The sequence below is a fragment of the Belonocnema kinseyi genome, chromosome 9 (assembly GCF_010883055.1).
Source record: "Belonocnema kinseyi isolate 2016_QV_RU_SX_M_011 chromosome 9, B_treatae_v1, whole genome shotgun sequence".
NCBI lineage: Eukaryota > Metazoa > Arthropoda > Insecta > Hymenoptera > Cynipidae > Belonocnema > Belonocnema kinseyi.
The window spans coordinates 38052929-38073837 of record NC_046665.1 but is presented as its reverse complement, the minus strand read 5'-3'; the positions used below and the strand labels follow the sequence as shown (position 1 = coordinate 38073837).

General features: G+C 30.3%; 1 protein-coding gene across 1 annotated transcript in view; it reads left to right on the top strand.

Moving 5' to 3' along the window:
• The first annotated feature begins 3664 nt into the window (after nucleotides 1–3664).
• Nucleotides 3665–20909, top strand: part of LOC117179335 (lysosome-associated membrane glycoprotein 1-like) — a 23001-nt gene continuing 5756 nt past the window's right edge. Inside the window, exons 1-2 of the mRNA XM_033371009.1 lie at nucleotides 3665–3952; nucleotides 8658–9127. Coding sequence (XP_033226900.1) covers nucleotides 3898–3952; nucleotides 8658–9127 — 525 coding nt within the window. The 5' untranslated portion in view covers nucleotides 3665–3897. The remainder of the gene's footprint in view (nucleotides 3953–8657; nucleotides 9128–20909) is intronic.

Genomic DNA, 20909 nt, shown 5'->3' with positions numbered 1-20909 from the left:
TCTATCCCATCCACACACTACTCCTTTCCCCTGCCGAGTGAGTCACGCCTACCCCGAAAGGGAAATGGCTTAATGGTGTAATAATAATAATAATAATAACATTTAGGCGAAACAATAAGGAAAAGAGTTCAAATTTCTTAAAAATGGCGAGACAAAGAGGAAATATTTAAAAAATGGTGAATGTGTGAAGTACTCTATTTTCAGTTTCCAAAAAAGTCCACACTTTCTTTTCGGCTAAATGGAAAAATATTTGTATCACACTACATATGGTGCAACATTATCTTATTAAGAATAAATTCAAAAAAACATGCGCACATGGAATTGCTCATATAAACAAATCTTTCACGCATTTCAGTAGCGAATTAACAGCCTAATAATGACAAAATTCTATTATAATACCGAAATAAGTGTACTATATTAAATAAACAAAATACAAGATAATTCGTGTGCAAGCTTGATACTGTATTATAATATCAAGATTTTATATCAGGAGAGAAGAGCGCAGCCCACCTCAAAACTTTGAGACAGCCCTGCTGAGCTAGCAGCATCTGTGAGAAAATCTGGAGAAAACGGCTGCCTGCCGCTGGGAAATATGACGGACATTTTTTTTCTACACTTTTTTCTACTACTGTGCCACGCTCCACTCTTCATTAAACTCAGAATTATTCTGAGCGACTTTAATCGCGAAATTATAATTTTTATTCAGTTTTGTGGTCGAAATAGGAATCAAGGTACATTACTACACATTTTAAGCCATTAAACAGCGCGATAGCTCCATTCAATCCCTAAATAAACACATTCAACAAAATTCCTTGCAAAAGTGACATTTTAAAATATTTTAAATTTGAAGGTCTCTAGTGGATTCTAAACATGTTGTAGCACACTCAAGAATATTTTCAAATTTTTTCCAACATATTCTTAGCTCTGGCGTCATGTGAAAGTGAACGTGTCTCAACAATGGGCCTCGCGGCAGCATTTTTACTTGTATTTTGCTAATTAGCTCGGAGTGCCATTTTTTACGCAAATTACAGAAACACCATTTTATAGAGAAAACTTAGCGGATTCGTGTGCTACTTATTCGAACCTCCTCACATTTTTCTCTGCGGAGTTATTGCCTTCTAAAGTGGGGGGTCTTGATTTTTTGCGGCGATATTAGGTACTGCATTTCGGTAGTTTCGTATTTTCGTGTACAACGTCGTTGCCGGCTGATGCTGATGGAATTGATAGTTGAAATATATTTTTTTACATCTTTTATTATTAAGCTTTGTACATTAACGTAGTTTTCTTTCGGCTCCTGCATTTCTCAAAGTTTGAGACCGATATTTTATGTATAAAAGAAGGTCGAACGTTCAAAAAATGTCGAGGTTCAGAAAAAAGATAAAATAATTTTTAGTGAAGTTCATACCAAAATGCAGTACCTAAACGTACTTTATTATACTCTAATACATTTTTCAAAATCTCAGCTCGATATTTTATTCACAAAAAAAGTTCTTAGGCTCAAAGAAACATTCAGTGAACTGATAAAGTGAGATCGGTAATATAGGTATTTAGCTGTGTCACATGCCCTTAAGGATAACAACGAGAACATTTTTTTTTAAATGAACATTGAAGTTCTTCGAGTTCTAATGTTATGCTGTCGACCAGTATAGTGAAATCGTTTTTTGTCGATAGCATGTTGTTTGAAAATTAAGCATTTTTATTGGAAATTGCTTTCTTGTTTGCCTGCAAATTTTTCGTTTTTAATTGAAAAATCATTTTCTTTAGTAAAAAATTATTCTTCTTGTTTGGAAATTTATATTTTTTAGCTGGAGATTCCTTTTTTAGGTTGAAAATTTTTTTTTTTTTTTGTAACTTAATTTTTTCAACTGAAAACTTAGTATAAACTTCAATTTTCAGTTAAAAAGTGATTTTTTCTTGTTTGTGAATTTATTTTTTTGGTCAAAAGTTTCACTATTTAGTTGCAGATTTGATTATTTTTTTTATTCGAAATTTATTTTTGAGCTGAAAATTGAACTGTTCTATTTTTGGTTAAAAATCAATCTTTTTACTTTAAAATTAATTTATTTCGTTGAAAATTGAACTATTTTGTTGAAAATTCCATTTTATCCGAAAATTTAACTATATAGTCCAACGAAAAAGAAGTATTGGTAAGTGTTGGATCTCATTCTTTTTTCACGAAAAAGTACTGGATCCAATGCTTACCAATACTTTTTGTTTATAAGGGATTTTTGGTTGAATACTCGGTAATAAGCGTAGAATAGAGAAAAATGAATACTTTCAGATTTCAGCGCAAAAGTGAAGATTATTCTATTATTTTGAATGCGCGATTTTTCCATTTGTATAAAATGCCACAATAAGAATAAGATACTTGCTAAACTTATTCACTTCTATTTCCATAGCTTTCTATTCCATAGTTTTCTATTCTCCCAAAGAGAACGTGTTTTCAATATATTTAATTCCTTCTAATTGTACCGGTAACGCACCTCACAGAGATATTTTTTATTCCTCAGAAGTGGTCATATTTTTATTTTATTTAATTCCTACTAATAAGTTCACAAAATATTTGTAATACGTTTTTTTAATTCCTTCATGCGGAATGTAAATTCTGAAATTTTAATTCTCACCAATTCAACTCTCCCTCTCTAGAGTTCAAATTATTTAAATTCACAAATTCGCATAGATTTCTTTGTTGCATCTTTTAAGAAGTTTAAATAAATTATTAAAATATAAATAAATATGAATTTGAATGTTTTTCGAATTTATAAGTTATAAAAAGATTTAATAATGAAAAATAGGATAAATAAATGCTTTCGTTAAATTTTACTAAGTCGATTGAGAGGAATAGGATTTGCACTGTTTCTGTTCCCGTTGAGGAATTTTTAGATGGAGGAAAAATCGCATATTCATTGGAATAAAAATTCTTAATTTTTCTGAATTGAACGCTTGTTACCACGGTCCTTATTGTTTTAGCTTAAATTCGTTTCTAAGGTTAAAAATTGAACGATTTGTTTGAAAACAAAAATTTCATGAAAAAATCTCGTCTCACGTATTTACATGCTACAGTAAATGATAATTTCCCCTTCGAAATAAGTCTAATCATTCTGATGGTAATTCGGGATTTTAAAACCAGAATAAATTTGCCTAATGCGTAGCGGTAGATCACCATTCGTGAAGTCGGGAGGGCTCGGGTTCGTGCTCATGCATTTACGGCTTTACACGAAGCCGAAAAATCCCACGATCAGGAGACACGTAACACCGCCGCAAAAAAAGTACCCTTGCTCGAAATTTGTGAAGTTTTAACGTTACTGTTACTTTTCAAAATAAAAAACTCATTACTCTCTAGCACTGAGTATTTAATATTGTTGCTATTCTTATTTTCTCTAATTTGGTGACTATTTTTAATAAAAATATATAAATAAACCATTTTTTCTTATGCTTACAAATAATAAAAAGAAGTATAATTAAAAAATAAATGTTATAAGCAATATATTTAAGTAAAAAAAGGAGTTAGGCAAAAAACAATTTTAATTTTCGCGCTACTTTGTATATCGCTGATCACAATCGATACTCGAAAAACACGTCACGTGATTGGTTCTAAGAAAACTTGAGCATGCGCACTTGATGAAATGACGAAACTTGCTTTCGGAAAACGGAACGGTGTTTTTTGATTAGTTTCAAAACGCAAACGGAGGCGGAGTCGAGGAGGCTCTTCTGCTATTTTTCTAGCTCATTCCGCCTCTACACACATTCACATACTTCATTGGAATTCCCCAATCTTGTAGACTTCATTAGGCGTAGTGTGTCGTAGTTTGCGGTGTTTTTTTCTTGTTAGTGCGGTGACTGGTCTGTAGTAATTATTCCTAGTAGTGACTTAGTGCAATCATCGGCAGACTAGAAATGATGCTGCCAAAGGTTCTACTTTTGCTCTGCTCAGCAGTAATACTCGTATCAGGTAATTACGACCCATGATCAAATTAATCGACTAGCCTCCCATTTTTGAATGATTTGTTACTGAAATATCAGTCTCTAGCCGAGTGTTCATGACGTTGCATCTTGATTGTCATGATGGCCTGTTTATCGCATTTTTCATTTGAATGCGCATAATTCAAGAGTCGCCAGTTTCCCTGGCTTGATTGCTTTCTTCAATACCTGCATACTTTGTTCCGAAAACAATTACGAAGTCTCTTCGTTTGCTCTCCATTGTCGATTCTCACTTGTGCCGCATGCTTTCGCAATGACTAATGTGAATTTTGTTACCAAATATCTTTGATTTATACAATTTACGCTATTAGCAGAAATGTGATTCTAATAAGAAGATAAAACGAGTTTTGTATTAATAATTGCGAGTTTTGTTGCCCTGTCAGTTGCCAAAGTTAAAAACGGTTTATCCAATTGGATACAAGTTCACTGACATATCTTTGTCATTACATTGCTTCAAGAGTTCTTTATTATCCGCCCTTCTAAAATGATATTTTTATGGCTTGGGAGTCGTACATATTTTGCAGTTCTCCGAAATTTAACATTCCAAATTAAACAAATATATATTTTACAACTGTTTCAAAAATATTAACGTTAAATATAGTTTTATAATTAAATCTGTCTTGTGAATATCACATTGCTCCAATTTAACATTAGTTCGACAAGCATTAAAAAGAAAACAGCAGTATATTCTTAGATGTTTTGAGGTTACGTACATTTTCAAATTAGATTACATGCAGAAGTACATGAGTGAGCTTGAAAGAAATCGTAGCTATGTACTTAATTAGTTTTAAACTGTTTGTGATTGAGATGATTGGTAACTTTCCGACTTTTCAGATTTAAAATTTATCACATTTTTGCTTTGATAAATACAAGACAAGTTTTTTTTTGTTACCAAGAAGTATTTCTTGCGTTTGTTGCCATCCAATGGGCACCGGGACGTTCTAAAGACGTCCTTAGAATGTACATCTGTGTCATATGATTTGACGTCTTTAAGACATCCTTTGGATCTTTTAATGTCTTTAAAAGGTCCTCAGGACGTTCTTAAGACGTCCGCCGAAAGACCGTATATAGGACAAGTTTAGGACGTGTGTGCCCACTGGGCACTGTCTAACAATAAATCCTTAATTCGTTTATCTAAACAAACTATTATTTAATTTTCCATTATTCTTAGTCACTTATTAGAATTAGGTATTCAAATTAATTTTCATCGTGAATTTTTATCTGACAATCAGTTTCTCCAATATTTATTTTGAGTTATAACGTGTATATGTATACAATTTTCATGAATACAAATATTATTGAAATATTTCGCAAAAAAAAATAAATAAGAACATTGACTTTCAGCAAGTTGGGAAACATGGTAAACACATACAAATCAAATTGTAATACTGGAGCAAGATATATGGATTTGCTTATAATCATGGTAATTTTCCAGTTTATTTTTCAGTATTATCAACATTCTCTTACTAAGAAAAATTATAAACATTTTCATAATAAAAAATATCTTTAGAAAGATAAAAAATGCATGCTTACTTCACTCTTTTTTTCATTATTGTTGTATTGTTCAATTCTGGTAGCGAGGCACTTTTTTCTTTTCATTAAATTTCTTAAATTCATTTTTTCAAAATGGATTTCTTTTTAACCCTTAAACGGCCAATACGCCACTACCGGTACACTGCTTTTCAACGGTCAATAACTAAGACTATTCGACACTAGAAAAAATTGAGGCACATATATTTTTATTGCCTCACTGTTTACGTTTCTGTCCCCCCGAAATCAGTCCAAGGTTATGTGAAGGCAACCTCGACACTTGACTGAAAGCGAGAGTTTGGTGTATATTCAATTCTTAAAAATGAATTCTTAATAGCAGAAGTAATTGCAAATGATCTAGAAGTGTATGAAGTGGCATGTAAAATAAATGTTTCCCCTATTTTCCCCCCTCTTCTTGAGAAAATTACCCTATTTCCCTTTTTTTGAGCTCCTTCCGCGCTGTCATCTCTGTATATAGTAAATAATAAATGCATATATAAAATTCTTATGGGCAAATATTAATGATTTCCCAAATATTTCAAAAATATTATAAAATATTATTAATATCTCGCAAATATTTCCAAAGATTTCAAATATTTCGCAAACATTTCGGATAAATTTAAAAGATTGCCCAAAGCTTTAAAAAATTGCCCAAAGATTTAAATTAGTAAAATGTAATTTATAAACTTAAATTTTGATGTATTCTAATTTACATAATTTGAAATTTAACAATTCTGAATGAAAAGTTGTCAAATTTGAATACCCTTTAATTAAAACGATTTGAAATTAACAATTTTGAATGAAATTCTGTTAAAATTGAAATATTCAGTACAGAATTAAAATACAGCCTTAATATGTGAACAATTGAAATTGAATACACTCAGAGTGACAAACTCAAAGTCGGCCAATTTAAAATTATACAAAAAAAAAGTTTTTAGGCTCAAACTACTGGATCATTTAAAGTTCTACAATTTTAACGTTGAAGATTAAATAAAATATCTTACAGTTGAAAGTGTTTTAATTTTAATAAATTTTAAAGTAGAACTTTAAAATTTTTTAAATATTTTCAATTAAAGGTCTGAATGCTTAAATCGTTAACATTATAAATTATTTTTTTAAAATGTTTTCAAATAGGAACTTCATTAATACCGGACGCAATTAAATAATTTTGAACAGAGATTTCATCAAAATTCTATAATTTTACTTTTAATTGGAAGCCGTAATAATTTTTGTAAAATTGTAATTGTAATTCATATATTACAAAATTCCCAATCATCAGAGACTTTAAGGTTTAAAAAAATGTATAATTGTGCAAAAGTTAACATTATATTAAGTAAATGTCTATATTTATTTAAATAATTTTCGATTTAAGCCAAAGCTTTTTTGTTTGTCACTATACTGATGATTAATGTAAATGATAAAAGTATTTTAGTCGTAAAATATGCAATTTATGATGAAAGAAAATTAATTCTTGGGGTTCAGGAATTAATTTTTTGTAATTTTATCTACCATTTTTAAAGCGATTCTTTATTCTTCCTCATTTAACAAATTTGTATATTTATTTAATAAAAGTGGGACTAAAAATTCACATATGAGGGCCTATTCTCCACTTTGTATAAAAATATAATGGACGGAAGGCTTGCGTCAATATTAGATAAGACTCCACAAGATAAAGAACATAAATCCTGTGCTTGTGCGATTCTTCGTATGTTTCCACATTATTTGAAAAGATAGTAGTTTACATTTATGTATTCCTTTTTCTGTGACTGCTCGATTTTCTGTCTTTATAACATCTTCTAATATAAAAAAAACTCTTTCCCTCGGTCGTCCCCTCATGTCCTTTTGTCTTGAGGTGCAATCACCCAGAAACTTAAGAACTGTAACGATTTTTAAATAATAAAATAGATACCTAGAGTTACGTAATCCGGAAATAATTCCACAGATTCAGAACAAAGATGTAATTTATCTATGTTTTTTTTACTTCATAATTATATTCCTTTAAATTAATTATTTCTTTCACAATATTTTAATGTTTCAACTATTACTTTTGAACAAGAAAAAACAACAGATGGTTCATGATTAATCCTGCTACGAAAGAAAATCTAAACTTAATATATTACTTTCAACTTGAGATAATCAAGGTTTTTGATGCAGAAATATACATTATACATTTCAATTAATTATGAAAAGTCACAAATGTTTCCATTTGTGTGTATGCATTTTTTTCAATATAAGTGAAGAAAAATAGGATACACGCAAACTTGACCTATGACTCGTGGTCGTTGGTAATGAAATTTTTCGTAGAATCCTAACGGAAATATTCACTCCTACTATTCTCAGCACATAGAGCACGAGAATGATTAAACAATACCATACGTTAAATATATATTGGATTTTCTGATTATTTGACCGATTACTTTAAATCTTCAGCAAGGAATATATTTTTTTTAATCAGTGAGATGTAAAATTTTTTATTTGAAGTACACTTTTGGAATTCAAATTGTAAGCTCGTCAAACTTATAAAATAAATGCTTGGCCTAGTTTGTATTTCAGAAGATCTCTGACCTGTTGGAATTAAAGAATAATTCATAGAATTAGCTGGCCCTTCTCGGTAAATTCTCAGTTTTTTTATTGTTTATTAAAAATATCGATAATGTGAAACTTGAATCTTAAACGTTAGTCATGGGAGTAGTTAAAGAATGTTGATTCGCATTTTGTATCCAGTACATATAACGTATGAAAGTAGGTTATTTAATATCCCGAGTCCTTTATCAGTTGCTTACAAAGTCGTGTGCGTGCACAATTCTATAAATAAATCTGAGCAAGCATTTGAATCCCGATAAATTCAGTTTGAAAATTTAAGATGAAAAATAATCACCCTAAAAATGTGCTTGGTCCACGAATGAGGCCAAAATGACTTTACAGGTTTTTAACAGTATTTTTTAGTTCTTCAAAAATGAGTATTGCTATAAATAACACCGCGTTTCCTTATCAGTTAAAAAAAATTTAATGACTAAGTTTGTGATTTTTCTAAAAAAATGTATCAAATAGATTTGAAGCTAATGATTGAATTTAAGATAAGGTAAAATTGATTTTCAAGTTATGAGCATTCAGTTATTACTAATGATATCATCTATTTCTTTTAGCTGCTGAAGATGCAGGCAGTATAACTGCACGAGTAGTGACTACTCCAAAAGCCACGACTAGTAAATCACCACCTGAACCTGAACCTGAACCTTCAACGACAACTGTTAATACAACAAGCACTGCAACCCCATCTACTACTGCCCCAACTACAATAACAGAATCAACGACAACACCCACAAAACCTACACCTCCAACCACCACCCCAACATCTACTACACCAAGCACTACAACAACAGAATCAACAACAACGCCCACAAAACCTACGGCTCCAACCACCACTCCAACAACACCTTCACCTCCAACTAGCAGCACAGTGCCCTCGACCACGTCAGGCCCTCCAACCACCAAAGCACCACCAACTCCCGTACCACTTGAAACTGGAAAATGGTTCTGGAATGGCACTAATGAAACTTGCATTGTTGTTGAAATGGCTGTTCAGTTCGAGATCATGTACCCATCGAATATGACGGTATATATTTATTTTCATTATATATTTCATGATATTATATATTCCGCGTCATTTTGCAAAATACAAGAATTTTTAATCATATTGCCCATCCGAGCAGAATGACATAAACCGCAGATTTATATTCTAAAATCCAAGTTATATAATTAGAACACCAACAGAAAATTTATGAGCATAGAAGGATCTTCCTAAAATTCTTAAATTTTGATAAACTGAGAACTCACCACCGATTACTACACATAATTAATTTTTCAGTGGTGTAATTTAACTTGTTAACAAAAATTAACATGCAATGTGGCAACGTTGCAGAAGAATGTCAATTTGTTGGGAAAACAACTCTTGAATAATTGTAAAGCCAAGAGGGTACCAGCATCATATCACGCCCAAAGTGAAGTCTAAATTGCTTCCAAATTCCGTTTACTTGCCAACCCTTACCATGCAAAAATAATTATGTTATGAAAAAAACATTTTTTTTTTTTAATTATGTTTGAAAAGTTCATGAAAAAACAGATCTCGAATGTCTTTCACACAACGAACTTTTTTAACCCTTTGAAGCACACATTTTTCCTTTGAGTCAAATTCTTCGAAACTGGGTATATAAAGGCTTTTTTTGAGGTCGCTAATTTCGAAAATAGGGTCAGATTTAAGGAATATTCAAAATTCAAAAATGTCAGATCTAATATGGCGGACTGAAATTATGGAAAAAATAAGAATGACTCGAAAATGCTCACTCGGGGGGTTTCAATGTCGCTGAATATGATTCTGTTGCCAGGATCACGAAAAACAAGAAACATTGGCGGACTGAAATTATGGAAAAAGCAAGTTTGAATGCGCCTAGGGCGGGCGACTGTTGGTTCTCGAGCTTCGCCCTTGATAATGTAATTACCTCACGCTACGCATTCGATCTTTGTGCATAGACTTTTTAAAACTAAAGCTGAAAGCATCGACAACAGTAATTTGGTGATTGTGAATTCTCTTTTGTTAAAGTTCCTTTGGCTTTAACGAACACATTCTTATCACGTATCTCATGCTTCGCACTCGAGTTTATCCCTGAGATTTTATCTCATTCCCATAAACGTATATGACTATAATTCATAACTAGCATTGGTACTAAAAGAGACGTAGTTTCATTGTCCCATTTAAAAGAAATGCGCATTCTTTAAAAAGAATTTGGTTATTAAGTATTTTATTGCAACTTTTGTCGTTTTTCCGTAAACTGAATTTACTCATTTCCAATTTTTTTCATTTATATATATATAATGTTTTTTTAAATGCATTGGTATATTTTAGAATCTTTGAGATACTTTGAAATTATTGCATGGAAAAGTGTAATTTTTGATTTTCCCTTATTTAGTATGCTGTCAAAATTTGAATTTTTGTAAATGCTTTAAATCTGGTAATTTTTGGTTTAATGAAAGAAGTCATCAAGATTAATTGTTCAATGTTTTGAATACTGTAAGTATCCGTACAGTAAAATTTTAAGGTTTGAAAAAAGTGGTCTCAAAAATATTCAAAATACGCTCCCTTTTTGAATGTTCATTCAAAATGGCTGGCTAAAGAGCTTGACCTTTAGTTTAGGACACTAAAAGAGTGTAACTGTGGCCAATCTAATAGAATGATTTTTTGAAAAGTAATCGTGCTCACAGACAGGAATACATACAGACAGACCGATAGACACATTCGTAAAAACCTATTTTTCGGATTCAGAGGGTCTCAAAACGTAGACATTTGACAAAAACTGGGGGGGGGGGTTACACAAATCTAATACCGTCTCTGATGGGAATGTAATAAGAATGACTCGAAAATATTCACTCCAGTGTTTTCAAGGTCGCTAAATATGATTCTGTTGCCAGGATCACAAAATTCAAAATGGCGGACCCATGATAGCAGACTGAATTATGGAAAAAATAGGAATGACTCGAAAATGTTCAATCAGGGGTTTTCAAGGTCGCTCAATATGATTCTGTTAGGACAACGAAATTCAAAATGGCGGGTCCAACGTCAGAATTGCGAAATTGAGAGTGGCGGATCCAGTCTGGCAGGCTAAGAATATGAAAGTCATCTATGACCTATATCCTATGTCATCGTTCTTGGCATTGCCCAGAGCTAACGGCCGTTTTAAATCCGCCATCTTGGAATATGAAATTTGAAATTTCGATCTCAGATTCTTGATGAGCGACCGTGAAACCCCCCAGACAGAGATCTTGTCAAAGAAATTCCATCTCAGTTCGTGGAAATTGATTTTTTTGTTTGTTGAAAAAATCCTATTCTACACTTTGTTTATTTACAACAACTTAAAAAATCTGACAAATAACTTTACAACCATCAAGGTATGTTCTCGTGTAATATTTTGACCTAAGAATGCAAAAACGCCGGCAGGATTATCTCGAGTCGAAAATATTACGTGAAAATATAATGGTAAAACGGTGGCATCAATACATGCCACTATGCCTTAAAGGGTTAAGTTAGAGCGTTATAAACAATTGAATTTGCATAAAAATTGACATATTTTCGGCTGTATATCTCGGCAACTATTAGACCATATTAGACCGATAAATTTCGAGGGAGAGAAAATGTAAATCATTTCTCAGGACACTTGCTCTGCGGAAAAAAAATTCAGACACAGCTAAAAGTTTTATTAATATATACGTGTTAAAGTGCTTTGTAAATTCAAGTATAGAAGTTTTAAAATTGCTACTTTTTTAACATCTACGTGTTGAATTTGGTGTACTTCTTAGTATGTAAAACACTTTATTTACCAAATGGATGCTATAAGTTTTGTAAAAATCACTACGCGTTTTTTTCAGTAATAACAGTTTTTATGAAAAAATACGTATTTTTTATTATATAGCTTTCCTTTTTTAAACGTGTTTCTCAAATTATATGAAAAAATTAACTTTTTTTCTCTTATAGATATTCTTTTTGTGTTTGGTCTGTTCCAGCTGCAATTTTACAGTCAAGATTTTCGATTTTATTTTTAGTTATTTATCTGTTAGCTTCCTAATAATATTTATATCTGTTTTCACTCTGATAAAATCGTTCTTTGGTCAATAACAATTGTTATCAACGAAAATATAGGTTTAACGAACCTGCTCCTTTTATTCGCGTTTCTTGAATCGGACACAAAGAAAAACTTTTATCTCTTATGTTTGCTCTTAATTCAAAGCATTGGTGAATGATGGCCTTAAAACAAGTAATTTAAAAATAATCTTTGTTATGTTACAGCTACAATTTCACAGTTCAGTTTTTCGATTTTATTGTTAGTTTATTTTATTTTAATTTTGCTTTTTAGTAAAAGTTTAATTTAATAATAATAACCGGGTTTACCCGAGTAAAAGTTAAATAAAAACACTTAATAATAATATAAAATCTGGATTTAACACTGTTGTTTCTTAATATTTTTGGTTTGTGCAACAAAACATTATCAAGAAAAAGAAGCTTTCTTGAGGTTTAATTGGATCAAATGTTAGTACTGGTATAAGGTGTACCTGTTATTGTTACTTGTTATTAAAAAATGAACGAAGTTTTCAGAGTGCAGGGAGAAATATTATTAAAAAACTAACAGACAATTAAATCAAAATAAAATCGAAAATCTTAACTATAGAGTTGCCGCTGGCACAGACATGTTTTATTTTTATATTCATTGTTATTAAGGCCGTAAGTAACAAATTATTTGAATTAAGAGAAAGTGTAAGGGAAATAAAAGTTGTTATTTGGGCTTGATTCAAGAAACGCGAAGAAACGAAGCCAGGTGAGTTAAACCTATATTTTTGTTGATAATAATTGTTATTAAGAAAAGAACGATTTTTTTTCAGAGTGGTAACAGAGAGAAATATTATTGGGAAGCTACCAGTTACATAATTTTAAAAGTCGACAATCATAACTGTAAAATTGCAGCTGGCACATACCAAAGATTATTTTGTAATTAATCGTTTATAGGGCCATATTTAACAAATTCTTGGAATTAAAAGAAAATCTCTAAAAGTCACAGTTTGTCTTTCATCTAATTTGAGAAATACGTTTAAAAATGAAAGCCATTTGTGAACAGCGTGATTTCGTCAAGATTTTCACAAAAGTTATAGCATCGACTTTGTAAATAATTTTTAAATTGATACATTAACAAAAGTTTTAGCTTTGTCAGAAAATTTCTTTTTTATTCGTGGAGCAAGTGTCTTGACAAAAGACTTCAATTTTTGTAATTTCTTAATCCAATAAGTACCGAAATATTTAGCTGCAAATATATCAATTGTAGTACAAAATCTATTGCTTACAACCCTCTAACTTAAAAACGGTTCTCTGTATGTTAAATTTGAAACGGCATAAGTGTTCCTGGCTACTCGGACTATGTCAATGCAAACTTCAATAATTATATTTATTATTGAATTTTTAGAAGTAAAAAGATATTTAGGACATTTTTAGTGCAGAATTATTATTACCTTCTGTTGCTACAATGGGAAAATTTGTTGTCTTTTTAGAAATTTAATATAAATTTGCAAAATTAGAAGCGCAATATATGTAGTGTTGTGAAACACTCAGAAAATAAGTAATTTTCTCAACTCTTTCTTGTATTTTATAAGAACACAGTTACAACTTTTTCCCAGGTGTTATTACGATACCGAAGTTGGACTTTTTCCTCCTTAATAATTTATTATACTCTTAATTTTTGCAAAATATCATTAGGCCGGGCACGCGGTCACTTAAGTCACGTTTTGTTACTTCTAAGGGTATAAGAAGGCCACTGAAACAGATTATGGTAGAAAAAAGAAACGTTATATTCAGATTATAGATTTCTCTTGAAAAAAATTAAATCAAATTTAAGTAATGTTTAATTTCTAAAATTTAAATTTCACTAGTCTCAAATCGAATTAGGACAGTTTTATTTTTGAAAAAAAATCTTTGCAGTATGGAAATATTACTTAATATACATTAAAGTTTGTTCTTCCAGTTTATATATCCGTTCTCCATAACTTTTTCTAATAACTTTCATGTGAGTTCACCACAATTTAAAATATTTTAAAACAAAAATTTCTCAGTTCTTCAAATTATTTGTTCATTTCAAATAAATGGATGTTTATATAATTCTCTAATTAAATAACAAATTTTATTAGATCGGTATTTATTTATATTTCGACAATGTATGCCTCTTTTGTGAATCATAAGAAAAAGTGGAATCTTGTATACTCTTTAAAGTCCTTTATAGTTTTTATTTTAATGATTGAAAATTATATATAGTTAATTATTTTAATTTCTTTTGTCATATTGCATTTGTAGAAATATTCAAGAAATTTTTTTTTTCATATTTGCACCCAACATTGTATCAGAATATTGACCAAAGTCGAAAGTATGAATATTTAAAAATGTCGCCGGATGTACTCGCTCGTATTATTATACGAGAGATAAAGCGCTTCCAATTATGCTAATCAAAATTTAAAGATTAAGATCAATAAACAGACAAAAGATTGCTTGCTCTGCGTGATAAGCATCAACTTCTCCACAGTGAAATTCGCCAAAGCTTATCAATAATTTTTATTATTAGTTATATCACTGAGTATTTGTCACTGAACTTCGCAACTTTTATCAACGAAAATATAAGATTTTAAATAATTACTCAAATCAATTGTTTTGTTTGTTTAATTATTGAAGAAATTATGTAATAAATGGTCTTAAATTGTAATAACTCATTATAACGTCATATCGAGCATCAAGTCGCAAGTAATTAATGAAAAAAAATTTGAGAACCGAACCTTTAGTGTAAATTTATCATTTTTTCATATATATATATATATATCCGAATGCGTGGGTAGATAAAAACCGTATTCCGATAATGATATTGGGATAAATATTTTTTTATGCTGACTGACATGATATAAATGTAATTAATGAAAGAAAATCCGAGTACCGAGCAATTAGTGGAAATTTTCGAATTTGTTACGAAAATAAAATATAGCTTATTTCATTAAAATAGTAAATATGATGTTATAGTCAGTTAATACCACCTAAAAGCATATAATACTTTATTTTAACGATAATTGAACTGTCGGATCGTAGAAGGGCATACAAAGTCTGATCGCTGGTGGTGTGGGAAGGCTTCTCGACAGTTTTGAAAACATTTGTGAATGTTAATATTTTAAACATACAATCACTTCAACTCGCTTTAAATCATAGAATATTTGTAATTTGGTCTTTAAATTTTGATAAATTATTATTCAAGGTATATTTTGAGGAGTATAGAATGTTAAATTTATCTTTTTTGTTATGAAAAATTCTTAATAATATTTTTCTGAATGTGTACGCCGAAAAGGTTCCAATATTTTAATTCGCAAAGTTTATCGTTGTAAGTTTAGGTAATCAAAAACTTTCAGTGGATGAAGTTTTCATTAGAATCTGTAGAAGTTTGATGTAAAGTTTCACTTTAATTTAAAAGTGTTTATTAACTACGAGTGTTTATTGTCTCGAGCAGATATCTCAGTGGCAGCTTTTAGATGTGTAGCCACGGCCATCTATAGGAAAGTTGCGAATATTTTATTTTCCAACATGAATTTCTTTGAATTAATTGATTTTTAGTTTCATTACGAATCCTGATCATACAAATTTCTATGAAAGTTAGAACTTAGTTTAATTACATAATTTTTGTACAAAAATAAGGGCATAAAGCCTACTCACACTGAATATTTTATTCTTTTTTATAATTCTACACCTTAATTTAAAAAAGCTTATACATGAAATCTTTTAGACATTGCATCGAAAAAATGATTCTTAATAGGAATTAACTTCATTCTATAGAATATAAAGACTATGTGCTTAATCGCCAGCAAAAAATAATCACTAAAGAATGATTTTCACTTAGCGCTAAGATAAGGTATACATTTTTCAGTGTAATTTAGCTTTACCCCTTAATTTCTACTTACAGTATAAAAAAAAGACTACCGTAAATATAGATAATTTTTCACAAAAGCCTCATTAATTTAAAAAGTGCAAATAAAAGTGTTTTATAGAAGTTAGATAATGTTACTAAATTTTTGATAATATTCATACATACTCTAATGACGAACATTTTTTTTCGTGAAAAATTAGTTACATTTTTCTTCTCTTCACATATTTATTGTATTCAGATTTATTTTTACGTTACTAGAAAGTAAAACCATTTTTGAATATTTTATACGCTACGACACAAACCCTAGAGATGAATCAAGTGTTCATGGCTCAACTTGCTGATTCAAAGCCGTTCAAATTCGATTAAAAAAAATTATGCAGTTTCGAGGAAATAGATGTGTCATTTGACAATCTCAAAGTGACATTGACTACAAATAGGAACAGAATCGGTTGTATTTTGCGATAAAAGTGATACAATCGTCAGTTTCAGTAGAAATTCAAATTTACTCCCGAAATATTGAGATTCTGAATGCGGATGGAAAAGACTTGGTCTAAAAAAGTTAGCCACTTCATTATAATAAAATTAATTGTTTTAAACAATTAAATTTTGTATATATCATCAGTCACGGATGCATTTTTATAATGCAATCAAGTGATCTGATGAGAGCAGTGTGCCCGACATATTGGACAAAGCCTGGGTTTTACCCCATCATTGACGGACTGGGTTGCAGTCAAGTACACGATGGGGGGGGGGCCTAAAGTTGAAGGTGGATTCCTAACCACCAGAACCTCGGTAAATATACATAGAAAAATTTCCAGAGGTACCGGCTCAGGGATCGAACCCCGGACCTCTGAGGTCAAGTCCGTGCGTCTAACCAACTGAGCCACCAAGGCTCATAATCGTAGGCTTAATTCAATAGCATTACTCTAGGTAAGTTTGGCTGTTTGTGGCAGCAGTTCAAACTTATCTGGGGGCCATATTATGGACCGTAGTATGGCAAGAACGTTCAGAATTGATTTTTTGGAGTAAATATTTTTTCAGTATATAATGGCTTAAAATGAAATAATGGGTTCTACGAAGAATAGGCTATCTTTTTGTTACCGTTAAGAATTAGGTTAAATTCATTTAGCTAAGTTTTCAGGAGGAATAAATAAACTATTATTTTTCGAAAAATTGCTCCTATAACTTTCAAAACAAGAAATTAAAAAAAAAATATTCATTTCAAAACTTCCACGTTTTAACTAAATTTCAAACCAAATGAAGTAAGCCTAATGCTTAACGGTAACGAAAAGATAGCTTTTTCTTCGTAGAACCCATCGATATAAACGATGTCTTCTATGCAAAAGGAAAGATGATAAAAAAAACACCAAGTGCTTGCTCATCATGTCAACGTCCCGCTTGTGCTATGCACAGTGTTGTCATGTGTAATGATTGTGCCAATATTTAAATTAATTTTAATACTCTCCGTAACTCATTATCTGATTTTCAAATTACAAATAAAATTTTTTAGGATTTTATATTTTTGTATGCTCTAAGAATCTGATTTTTGATTGAAAATGCAAAGTTTATTTTTTCGCTAAATTCCAGCCTTAATTTCTTAAAATAAATATGTTTTTTACAATAGATATTTAAATACTATTTTTTTATCATAGTAGCATACTAGACGAAGACAGCCCCAAATTTTTAGCTCCTTTTACACAAAAATAAAAAAAAAGTTTTTTTTTTTTGAAAAACAGTCATTTTTTCAATTTCACCAAAATCAGTTATTTTCTTAATATACTTAAATATTAATTTCGTCTATAAAACCTATACTGTGCCTTTAATTAACACTCCACGAAGTTATAAAAAAAAATGTTCAAGTACATCTATCCAGTAGTTTTGTTTTTATTATCAATTTTCTACGCCAGGTGGCGTAGCGCTCCAGATGGCAAGCGTTTTACTTAGCAGGTGGCAAGCAAGGGTTAAAAACGGCTTTCGGTAGAAATTAAAAATTAAATTTTACATTTTTTGTCTACAAAAAAAATTTGACTTTAGGTGTAGGGTGTTGAATAAGAATAATGAATATTTGATACCAAAAAATTGTTCTGGTCCGAGAAAATCAGAATTGTAATATTTTTCAAAAAGCAATAATAATTTCAAGAAATATTGGTGCTGAAAGCAAGAATGAAAATTATTAGTAATCTCAAATCTCAAGGTGAAATTTCAACTTAACTTTGAACTAACATTTTTTTAAAATTACATTTAAACAAAAGCATTTTACACAAAATGTATTTGATTTTTTAAGAATTTTTATGCGATAATCCCATTTTCTGAAAGGTTAATTGTGTTTGTTGTTTTTTCATCCATATAATATGGTTATTAAGTGTGAATAAAATATTTGGTTGACCTAGGAAACTTCATTTAAAATATTTGGTTTAGTTAACCAAATTAAGTTCTAAAATACTATATAATTTCTATTCTGTGGTCTCTAATTATATTTCTTGTGCTATATCTATATTTATATAGCAACAGTCGTCCGATATACCTGAAGGTTTTGCAAATTGTTTTTTTTTTTTCATTTTTCGAAAAATAGTCACAACTTTCGGGATTTTTTGCTAAAAATGTTGGAAACGAATTAATAAGGACATGTAACCGTTAGGTGGATGGCAGGAAAAGCAAACAGTTGTCGACTAAGGCATGGAAGTAAATTTCGAGTTTGTAGGTATAGAATGGACGTCACGTTATCTTTCTGATACGTGGTAAACATAAATTAATTTGTTTACTAAGTACCCTAACTTTTTGATGGACTCCTGAATTTTTACGAAAATTCCCAAACAATATTTTAGACAAAATTCAATTAACTAGAAGGGAAATTTCCGAACTTTAAAATTTCCGCTCCTGTGTAATGCGAAAAATTCTGTAACTTTAAGGTAAATTCACGAATTTTTCCTGAACTTTACATACAGTTTCTTAGGAAAAAATCCGTAACTTTATTTAAATTTCCGAACTTTTACAGAATTTTCCCTCCAGTTTGTTAGGAAAACTTTCCTGACTTTTAAGTAAATTCTAAAATTTTTTCCGAAATTTTTACAAAGAAATGTTAGTTAAAACTTCGGAAATGTTAGTGTTATCATAGCTTCCCGAAAATTTCGGAGAAATCTCCGAAAAATTTCTGACAGTATGCCATTGAGTTATGTGCTCATGGCGCTTCTCGGGACAATAAAACCTTCATAGTTCATTAGAACTTTAAACCTTCATAGATTCTTATGAATATTTGATCCTCTGGAAAATTTCGACTGCCTAAACTTACGTCGGTCGACTTTGCAAATCAAAATATTGGAACCTTTTTCGTTTACTTGGCCAGAAAATCATAAGTAATAATTTTTCATAACAAACTAGATAAATTTATGCTTCTCTACCACTAAAAGTATACCATGAAACATAATACCTCAAAATTTGAAGTAAACATGTCCGATAGTCTGTGATTTGGAGCAAATATGTTGGTGAATAAAAATAAAATAAATAAAATAATATACATAATATCATAAAGTGTTTTTTAAATATTTTATAATAATAATAAAATAATAAAAAAGAATTAAATAAATAAAAAATATATTTGAACATTTTTAATAATCTAAAGCCTTCTTTCTTTGCTGTTTATGATATCTAAATTGATATCGAAACTGATTACTTGTTTTTTTTTTTTATTTTAAAGATAAAAAAGTACTATAATTCTTTGTGTGTCAATATTTTTGTTTTTGGGACACACCGTACCTTTGACAAGGGTTTTTCTCGTGGGTGGTTGATTCTTTTAATAGTTCATTTCACGATTTGCTAGAGCTAAGTAATAGCTCTGAAGTGTTTTTTGTTTTGTTTTTTATCAGAATATTAAAAAGTTATGCAGCATTTTCTGTACCAGGTGCGGCGTTTTTTGGTCGCGCCGTTCTTTAATAACGTGTTTCTCGCAGTCAGTTGCTTTTTTAAAGCGCTTCTTTCATAAATTAATATAGCTAAGTTGTAACTCGAAATTAATTTCTTGCTGTTTTTTTAAAACTAAATGCGTTAAAGTTAGACAGTTTTTCGTGCATTTCTCTATGATAAAAGTAACTCCAATTTATTATAATAATTCTACATTTCTTTATAGGATAGTGAAGCTATTGCTTCTTAACTTACTGTTATAAGAATAGCAGTGCTCATTCTACACTCAAGTATACTGAAGTTAAATAATTTGCTACATTCTCATTCCTGAGAATGTAATGTAATCGTCCAAATTTTCAATCTCTGGTTTTAACGGATCTTTATGTTTCGGCACTCACAGAATTCGAAAACCATAAAATTTTTTCGGTGTCTGTATGTATGGTTACCTAAATGTTGTAGCCACGCTAACTTTTGAAGAATTTGTCCAATCGAGTCCGCATTTGATACATTTCTGAAGGTCCCCAAAATAAAGGCTAAGTCCGTTAATCAGATATTTCGAACCAAAATTAAAAAATTGAGTGCATTTTCAAAATTTTTAAATTTTTGTTTTTGAAATTTTATAAATTTTTGTCAAAGTTTCTTGTAGATGGGTAAAAGACTTGCAAATTGTCCAAATAAAATTTTTAATTTTGATGAAAATGAGAAAAGTTATATACTTTTCAAAAATTTGAAAATCTTCAAAAAATAGAAAAAATTAGTTTTTTTTCATAGATCCAAAAATTTTCACTAGGTACCAAATATATTTTTAAACTACTTACTCGAATTTTTCGATAAGCCCACATTTTTAAAAATTAGAGCCTGCATAATCTAACAGTAGAGCGCGAAGCGCGATTATGGCAATGAGAATGTAATCTTCAAGGCCGTAGGTGCTTTGAGAACCTTCTTTAATGTCAAATTAAAAAAAAAAAGGTTTAGCTTTACTTTATGATTGTAGTTTATGAGGGGTTTGAATTA